This window comes from Motacilla alba, chromosome 5, assembly GCF_015832195.1.
Source record: "Motacilla alba alba isolate MOTALB_02 chromosome 5, Motacilla_alba_V1.0_pri, whole genome shotgun sequence".
Classification (NCBI taxonomy): Eukaryota; Metazoa; Chordata; class Aves; order Passeriformes; family Motacillidae; genus Motacilla; species Motacilla alba.
Window position 1 is genome coordinate 26,598,228 of NC_052020.1, and position 9,511 is coordinate 26,607,738.

General features: G+C 48.6%; 1 protein-coding gene across 1 annotated transcript; it reads right to left on the bottom strand.

The window, feature by feature from the left end:
• Positions 1 to 563: 563 nt before the first annotated feature.
• RIOX1 (ribosomal oxygenase 1) lies at positions 564 to 2,389 on the bottom strand. The gene has a single exon (XM_038138133.1). The coding sequence runs from the start codon at positions 2,329 to 2,331 to the stop codon at positions 607 to 609; it is 1,725 nt and encodes a 574-aa protein (XP_037994061.1). The 5' UTR covers positions 2,332 to 2,389; the 3' UTR covers positions 564 to 606.
• Between the last annotated feature and the right edge of the window lie 7,122 nt (positions 2,390 to 9,511).

Here is a 9,511-nt window from a genome sequence, read left to right on the forward strand (position 1 = left end):
AAGCATTTCAAATGCAGCAGATCACATTTGCCTGAGAAAATCTTACTGCATCATTCAGTAAGGGCGGGGCCACATTGGTGGGTGCAATTGCTCAAACTGAGTGAGAGCTGCCTGCAGGACCCTCTTTTAGGAAGAGTAAATGTGTGACCAAGGGATCTTTACAACATGGCATGGGCCTGAAGGCCACACCATATATGCAGTATAGCCCAGCAAAGGCACACAGAATGATGACCATCACCAAATATGCCTATGAACAGAATTTCCTGCATGCAGCTGAACAGGCTGCTTTAAAATACTGTGAAAACATGACGATGACTACAAGAAAGTTCACAAACTCCCTGAAGTTACTTAGGGTGTAACAACATGGCTGGTGAAAAGAAGATAACCAATTCTCTTCTCTAGGCACTCAGCCATGCAGAATTGCTCCTAGAGCAAATACTTATTTTGTTCACAACATTTGATTTCTCTACCCATGACATACACCTTCTACCCCCAGATGAGATGCAGAGACCTGAACTGCTGATTCATGTCTAGCAGACAGAAGGCAAGACCAAGACAAAACATTTTCTAAACAAGTGTACTTTTATTTTGTGAAAAAAATACGAGTTAGACTTTTGCCAGAGGCTTCTTTGTAGTCAGAATACCTTTCTCAAACAGAAGTGTAGCTAGAGAAATCTTTTCCTCCAAGGTTTCACATGGAAGGTTAGCCACACTTACATGATTTGGATAGGAAGACAGGAGAAATTCAATACTGTCTGTATATTCAGGATCTAGCTCAAGGAACTTGGGTTCTTCCTTATGATACACTCTTGAGTTTTCTGTAGTGTAGTACAGCATCACACCTGCTTCTTCGTTACACAGTCTAACGATGCCATGACGGAGCAGGCGTACTTCGGTGTCTTTTGTTATCAGGATATCAACATTGCAGGGGCCCCCATCTTGCCACCGGGCTGGGAAGCCATAGACACTCTGCACCTTTTCACTTTCAGTGAGCACTGGAGGGAGACAGTCATGAAGAAACGACTTCGCTCTCTGATCCACAGCAGCATCGATGGGGGCATAGTCAACAAGTTTCTTTATCAGGCTCTGCACCTTCTCCACAAAGGCCGTTCGTCGAGCATCGACTGTGTCGGAGTTAGCAACCCCCATATACCGCAGGTAATCCATGGGAAGCCCCTGTCGGTACTCCACGTCTTCCTCCAGGGCCATCTGCAGGGCAGCTGGGAGGAGCTTCTCCAGAAAGTCCCCCCAGGAATTCCTCTGGTAGGAAGACACAGTGATGTGGAGTGAATGTGCATCAGGGAGACAATCACCCTGGTGGATAAAGCCACGGGGGAAGTACAGCAGGTCCCCGGCTTCCAGCACAGTCTCCAGCACAGGCTCACCGAGTTCAGCCTGCGTGAGGTTTGCGCTGGAGAACTGGGGCAGCACCTCAGCATCTCTTCGGGGCCTGTAGACACGCCAGTGCTTCTTCCCCTCCAGCTGCAGCACGAAGGCCTCGATATCATCATAGTGGGGGGCAAAGCCCTGCGTACCCGGGGGCGTGAGGTAGGTGTTCGCCCCTGCCATGCTGCCAAACTGCTCCTGCAGGATGGAGAGGAAGTGCCAGACGGTGGGGGAGAAGGCCTGCGGGCAGAGGAGGCGCAGGGAGCAGCCGTTCTGGTAGAAGTCCCACACGACAGCGGGCAGGGCTCTGCCGGAAGGGTTGTGCGTCTCCCGCACTCCCTCGGCATAGCTGGTCACATCCAGGTGGGTGCCGAAGTGAACCTCTCCTCCTCGCAGAGCGGCGTCGAAGTCGGCCGTGGAGAAGAGCCCCGCGTAGTAGCCGGGGTCGCCCCGCCGCAGCAGCAGCGGCGCCCGCTCCCAGTGCCGCCCCATGAACTCCGCCGGCGCCACCGGGGCCAGCAGCCAGCGGAAGAGCTCGGCCGCCCGCTGCCGGCTGTCCTCCAGCCGCGCCAGCCGCCGCAGCAGCCCGGGCACGCCGCCGCCGTCCTCCCCCGCCGGCCGCGGGCCGCTCGGCATCGCCTTGGGGCTGCCCCGCGGTTTCGCGTCAGGCCCGGCGGCCGTCGCCTGGGGCCGAGGATCCACGGGAGCCTCCACGGGGGCCTCCACGGGGAGCTCCACGCGGCTCGGGGGCGCGGCGGGCGGCGGCGCCTCCGGCTCCGAGCCGCCGCCTCCCGCCCGGCCGCGCCTCAGGCGGGCCTTGGCCCGCTTCCGACCCGCGGGCAGCGGGGCCCCGCGGCGGCGCCGCTCCATCCGCCCGGCCCCCGCCAGCCGGCGGTACACGGCGAGGGCCGAGAGCTGCCCCAAGTCACGCTGCTCCGCCGCCATGGCCGCCACGGCTGCCCCGCCCTGCGCCGCCGCTTCCGCCGGGAGCGGGCCGGGCACGGGATGGAGCCCGTCCCGCCTGTCCCCGCCCCGCCGTCTGCCGCCGGAAGGACGGGCTCCGTCGGTGCCTGTGGTGCGCTGTGGAACAGAATGTTTTGCCTTTTGTCATCCACGCCGCTTAAAATGTGCTGGCTGTATTTGCTTCCCCCGCTCTGCGGAAGAAAAAGAGAGGCGATTCGCCTTGGTACCATGAGGTCTGTTCCTTGGCTGGGAAGCTTCGTTCTGGAAGTACTCTCTAAGCACGTTCAGAAAGTTATTTTTTATCTGAAGGCGTACCGTAAGGATATGCTTTCAGATAGCCTGGAATTACTTTGTAACCTAATGAGTCTAGGTGAGGTAACACTTAATTCATTATGTCGTGTTGCACAAGGAATAGAAACCCAAATTGAATGGAGCTAATTCTTGTGTGCCATCCCCGCTTCCCTTTTCTCATGCTTCTGATGGTGATGGCAGCTGAAAGGATCCCAGAAACCCAAAAGACTGTCATGTCACATAGTGGGGTTTTTTGTTTTGGTTGTTTGGGTTTTTTTGTTGTTTTTTTGGGGGGGTTTCTTTGTGGGGTTTTGTTTGTTTATTTTTGTTTTGGTGTTTTGTTTGGTTGGTTGGTTTTGGTTTTTTTTGTTGTTTTTTTTTCCAAATCCACTCACTGTCTAATAACCTGGGCAGACCTTTGTTTCCTCCCCATTTCTGTTCGAGGCTTCCCAGAAGGCCAGCATTAGTGGTGCTGGGCAGCCTGAGGGCTGCTCTGTGCTTCCAGAGGCTGCAGCTTCAGCGTAGGGGTAGAACAAGACTCTGCTTGAGGCAAAGGTGAAAAACTGTAGGGGTTTGTATTGACAGACTATGTTTTTGATCAAGAACAAGCTTCAGTTGAAGAAATTCACTATGCAGTACTTTTGTGAGAAGAATCTTTGATGAACTGCAGTAATTCATGAGAATGAATTTTACATGAGAATTTCATCTCCAGAGGCTGCTGTGAGTCTAAAGCACTTAACTGCAGCAATTACCCAAGTGTGCCCAGGAACCCTCTGGTTCACAGGGTGTTATTAACCTCTCACAGATATGAATATCAGCTGCACACAGTATGTTAAACAGCTAACACTCACAAGGCTTGTGCAGATTTGCTGTGTGGGCTACTTAGTGTATCAGGCATAGGATATAAAGTTGAAAAGAGAATTTTCACCTTTTGCCGGGTTTCAACCCGGACATACATTTCAATTTTACCACAGTTCAGGAGCAGAAATCAGTTAGGCCTAATGAGGATAAGTTCAGCTGTTAAGTCTCAATTCTAGAATGGACACAGATATCTCAAAAGTTTAAGGTTGTTTGAATTGCCTTAAAAACAACACAAATCAGTCTCAGAGAACAGCAATGTGCTCTAAGCAGTGAAGGCCTTTTTTGTATATGTGCAAGAACAACTGTTTTTATTTTGGAGGTATTTTTCTGACGGAGTTCTTCGGGCACAACCTTCGCAGCCAAAGCTGCGTGAACAGCAACGGCAGTAGAAGACTGTCCTGCTTTTGTCACCATGGTTTTAGTGAACGGAGACGGATTTTAGGAGTGCTCAGGCAGGACTGCAGGCTCCAGTTCCACGGCTGGACCGTTTCCGGCTTTGCCAGCAGGTGGCAGAGGCCGACCAGCGCTCTGCGCCCCCGCCCTGGGAATCGCGCCCGGGGAGCGCCGCATCTGCCCGGCAAGGTGACCCGCGGGGTGCGGTGCACAGCGAGAGGGCAGCGCGAGCAGCCTGTGCGTGCGTGTGTAGACTGGAAGAGAAGGGAAGGGCGAACTCTATTTCAATCCACTCTTTGTTTCCCCAAGGTTAAGCCCTGCTTACTAGAATAATCTTATCAGCTGAAACCGTTTCAACAGAACTGGACCCTTAACAAAATCGAGATGCAAAGCGCTTGAAATATGGTAAAAGTTAGGCCATTGTAGGCTTTAATTATACGTAAGCATGGCTAAACAGGCTTGGCAGGGGGAAGACCTTTAAAAACCTAGGCGTCTGGATTGTTATTTGTGTTACTGCTTAATTTACTGGAGTGCAACTGATCCTTCTGAGAAGATGCCAGGCACTGTGCACAGAGCCTGACCTGAGTTACACCAGGATATCTGCAATGACAGCACCAAAGCTGTTCTGGATGTTTACCAGTACAGGGGGTTCAAAGTTTCATTCGAGGGCCCTGATCTTCCTAGGGATGTCACTTTCTACTGCTGAGAGACAGTTGATTGACACTGGATTTTTTCAATGATGTATAACAAAGTCTCTGAGCTAACGATACAGTAGAAAATAATAGTGGTTAAATGTCTATAACAAGAAAACATTTATTTTGACAATTTAGTCTTTCTAATACTAAATGTTTTCAAGAATAAAGAATGTTGCTATTTTTAGGTGTGACGCAAGAAAGGGTTTTGACCTAGGGCAAAAAGAGAGAGCTTCAGTATCACTTACAGAGTATTCAGATGTTTGTTTAGGAGTAGCCACAAGGTTTACGTGCTCTTTGCATTCATTGTCCAATATTTCAAGGGAATTTGTCTAAAGAACTACGTGTCATGTACAGATCTTTAAATAAACAAAAGGAAAGTAATGCAGATCTCTGAATGATTAGGTGATCCCTAGCTGCTGCTTACAGACAGAGTAGCAACTGGAGGCTCAATTAAATTTCTTAATTAGAATTTAGCACAAAATTACTTGGATTTTGTGAATGCATGAGCTGCCAAGAACCACACGTGTTTTATTTAAGAGGACATATAAATGTGAGTACAACCAATTAGAGAGTCACAAGTGACTTCAAAAGAAGTAAGTAAATGGCACCTTAAAGAGATGTAGGGTTCATTTGATATTTTAACCTTATGCCGTTCAAATAATTGAAATCTCAAATTTAAAGAGCAGTTTGGGTAAGGCCTGACCCCGCAAAGCTATGAGAAGTCTTCACTAATGAGTGGAAAGAGCAAAATTCTTTGCAGTTTCCTGTGTAGTAGATACTCAGCTGTTTACCATCGTGCAGATTGTGCAGAACACTTTCTCTGTGTTCCCAGCAAACCATTAATGTAAACCAGTCACTTCTAGAAAGTTAAGCCCAGCTTAATCCTTCTTCTCATTATTACTTTGCTGGCGACCTTCCTTTTACACCATCAGTTCTGTTCTCATGCCAAAACTAATACCTAGTAAGGATAAAGAGCATTTCAAGCCTTCACTAACAGGTTTGCTTAGCTGACAATCTTTCCCATACAGCCTAGCCACATCCACTGTGTCATCACTGGAAGGACGCTTGGCTGGATTGTGAAGCCTGCTGCTCATTGAGAAAGCCATAAAGTTCACTGCCAGATAACAAGACTGAAAGCTAATTCAGGAACTGTTTCTCAAGAGCTATCCTCTGGCCTCCCTCATCAGAGTGAATGCACTCACTCACTAAAGCATCTTTTGGCAGCAGCTTTGGCCTCCCTCCAGCTGTTTCTCTCTTCTCGGGGATTTTCTTATTCAGTGACTGGTTGTGGTCTTTAATCCTGGTTATCTTGTGCAAGGAGCCCCACTGAGAAAAGAAGCCTTCCCTGCCATGGAACAGCCAAATTAAAGCACATTTGTAGAAATCATAATAAGAAGATCCTGTCCTCCCTGTGAAATTATCTTTTTGGAGGGATTTGGAAGCATAGACATTTTCTTTTGTACCATGTGACACTAAAGCAGATACATTGGAATTAAAGCTGAATTAAAATAATGCATTTAAGTAGGACCCTTGACTGAGTTTACTCACCCCCTTGACTGGGCATGTGTACTTTCATATTTTGAAATAATTTTATGAGGGTTTTTGTGCTTTTATTAGGTGCCATCTAGCATTTGGTAGCATTGAGCAGATACCATCTGCAGTGACTCCATAGGCAATGATTTAATACAAAGCTCCAGACTTCAAGGCTCCAGCAGAAGGAGAGAAAGAAATGGCCATGAGGAGAAAATCCCCATCCTAAAATGAAGGCCAAGAGGAGCTGAACGAAACACTTCTCCTGTGGGATTAATCACATCTAAAGAACCAAGGTAGAAAGCACAGTCAAACTCTTCCTGCAAAAATCTTGTGCTAGAAAATATCCTTTTGATATGCACAGACCATGGCTCTTGACAAGCTGGCTGATGCTTTTCTATGGAAGACAGGTTTTAAAGGATTCTTGCTCCTCATATCCTTTCTGTATTAATGATGGCAACTGCATAGCTTTGCTCATTAAATACATTTATGCCCACTATTTCAAGATTAACATATAGCTGTGCCAACATAGGGCAGCCCTATTCAACATTTGCTTCTCCTGTAAGCTTCTTCTAGTCAGAAGCCTTGCAAAAAGATTTTACCTTTTGTTTCCTATATTGAAGTTTTTCTGAAGTGCTCACCTCAGATGTAACACTACCAAGATGAAAATACTATGCAAACAGAATGCCTTGGTTTAGCAATCATATTGGTTCAGATCTGCTCGGAGCACGACAGGAGAAAGCCCCTGTAGTACTTACTTATTTGCTTCCCATAATAGATATGTGTTGCTACTGGCCGATATGGCACCTTATAGAAGTATTTTTGAACATTTCTAGTGCTCATTCAGACACAGAAGCTCCTATTGTTTTATATGTATTGTCAGAAAGATGGAATTCCTCTTTGTGAACATAAAAATGCATAGATGGTAGTATTTATACTGGTATGGCTTGTTCCTAGAAGGGATAATATTATGGTGTGATTAGAGAAGGGAGATTTAATCACTGACATTATTTTAGATAACCAATAGGGAAGAATGATGTTAAGCCTCCGGGTATCTGCAGTGGGGATAAAGGAGTTTGCATTGTCATGAATGTGTGTGTAATATATTCTCAGGTCCTTAGGGAATAGCATTCTCTCCTGCTATCCCACTGAGTCCAGGAAGAATCTTGGCTGGGAAGGCACAGCTGACAGGAGTCAGTGGGCATGACAGGGACAGTCAAGTCCATTAATCCTGTGTATTACACAGGGAGCCCTGCTCCGACTTAAAGAAAACGTGATAAGGGGCAAATATGGTTTGGTTTCTTGTGAATGCTATTAAGTATCTTAGATTTCTTTGTTATCCATGAGGATCAAAGCATTTGAAGCATTGCTTCCAGTGTCAGACCTTGGAGAAGCAATTTCCCCCCCTCCCATGGAAACGCTGTGGGAAGACTGAGTACCCAGGACATGCCTTGGTCCCGCAGTGCAGCACTGTGAATGTGCAGCTTGCTATGCTGGATGCTCAGCATGTCCAGCTAAGTGACCTCTAGGGTCATCTTCCTTTCCTTTCCCACCACAGCCCCCTTTCCCTTCAGTCACCAATGACCATACGGGGAGGTCAAGTTATCAGCTGAGCAGAGAAGCAGTAATGGCAACAAATGAATTTAGCTATCTAATAAATATTTGTAAAAGCTATAAATAGCTGAAGCATACATTAGATTTTATTTACAATAGCACGTCCTGGCCTTTTCCTTTATACTTTTCATTTGGAAGCAGAGCTTCTTGATAATATGGGAGTTGTTAATTTGGAATTAAGTTTTCATAAGAAATTAAGGGCACCATGCTTTACAAAAATTTCTGTCAGAAATCCCGAGACTGTGAATAAGATGAAGTGCTACACTGAAGGTACTGGGAATGCAGTATTTTAAGAGCTATGTTAAGTCAGGAATATTTTCATAAAACCAGAAGAAAACTTAGGACTGGCAGAAGTCATTATCTTATCCTCCAGCAATTTTTGAATATTTGAGAGGGAAGGCAGCTCTCTGTCTTGATTTTGCTTTCCTTGGAAAGCAAAGGGATATGCAAAAAGATGCAAGGAGAACCCCTGCATCTTCTCAGTTTAATTTATGAACAAGGGATGACTTGGGGGTCAGAGCATCAGTGTGAAACTGAGTCAGTGTCATACTCATACTTCTGCCTGAGCACTTCCTGTGTAAACTTGGTAAATTATTTTTGCACATGATGCAAAATTCCCAGTGATTTCAGTTGCTTTGTTTTCTGGATGTTTGCCAGCCAACATTATGGCCCATGTTCTTTGTTGCTCTGTTTCTTTGCTCGATTTCAGAAGCAAAGAGGAATAAGGGGGATGGTGTTTGCAGGGAGACTATAATAATGAAGAGAAACATCATGTAATCTTTGCATTTCGATCAATTTTTTTTCCCCAACTAAATGCACCGGGAATCGTTCTGGCTTGTATTTTGGATGAAGTAGCTGCTTGAAAGTCTGGAGAGAGGAGGCGGCTGTTGGAAATACGCATTCTGGTTACCGAGCCCCGTATGTGCAGTCGCAAGGGTGCTGCTCCCAGAGGATTCCCCTGGGTAACTTCCCTTTGAAGCGCAGCCTCCCTGCTGAATTCAGCACCCGGTACTGTCTCCACTTCAAAAATGGAGGCATGCTAGTGTTTCTGGGGCCGAAGGAAGGCTATCCCGAGAATACTGTGGTGCTCAGTCTCAGGCGTGGAGGTTAAAGGAGCCTGCTCGCGATTTTCCTGCAAGCCTGGTCTCTGGCTGATGTAGGGCATCACGGTTTCTGGAGAGCTGGCATTAGCAGCACGTCTCACTGCAGCCCCCAGGGAAGATGTCAGTCACCACATGCGGTGTATCGGGGGGGAAACCGAGGTGGCAATGGGACTGCGGGTACCCTCCTCCTGGTGCCACCACCGCCGCAGCCGTGAGGAGACAAGAACCACAGCTGAACCGAACCGCAGACGGGCGGTGGAAGGCGCATCGCCCCTTGGCGCATCGGCGGGTCCCCGAGGTCCGGGGGATCCCCGGTCCCGACTCCGGCCCGGCAGGCACCGCCGCCTTCCCGCCGCGCCGCGCAGCCGAGCCCCGGGGGGGGCGGGCGCAGCACGGCAGTGGCACCTGGGGCAGCCAATCCTGGCACGCTGTCCCCACCGCGTCAGCCAATCGGAACCGACAGCGAGAGATTGGGGGCGCCAAAGCCCCGGAGTGAATAAACCACCCGGGACCTGCGGGGCGGGGATGGGCGGGGTCGAGGCTTTGACGGGCGGCTCCTCACACCAATCCAAAGGCGGGACTTCGGGGCGCTTGGCCAATGGGCCACCGGGATAGGCGTGGCTGGTGGCGGGGGCGGGAGCGGCGGCCGGGGGGCGGGGGCGGAGCGGCGGCGGC

What these genes read in the sequence shown, in the direction of transcription:
- RIOX1 (XM_038138133.1), bottom strand. Translation starts at nt 2,331, where the DNA reads ATGGCGGCGGAGCAGCGTGACTTGGGGCAGCTCTCGGCCCTCGCCGTG.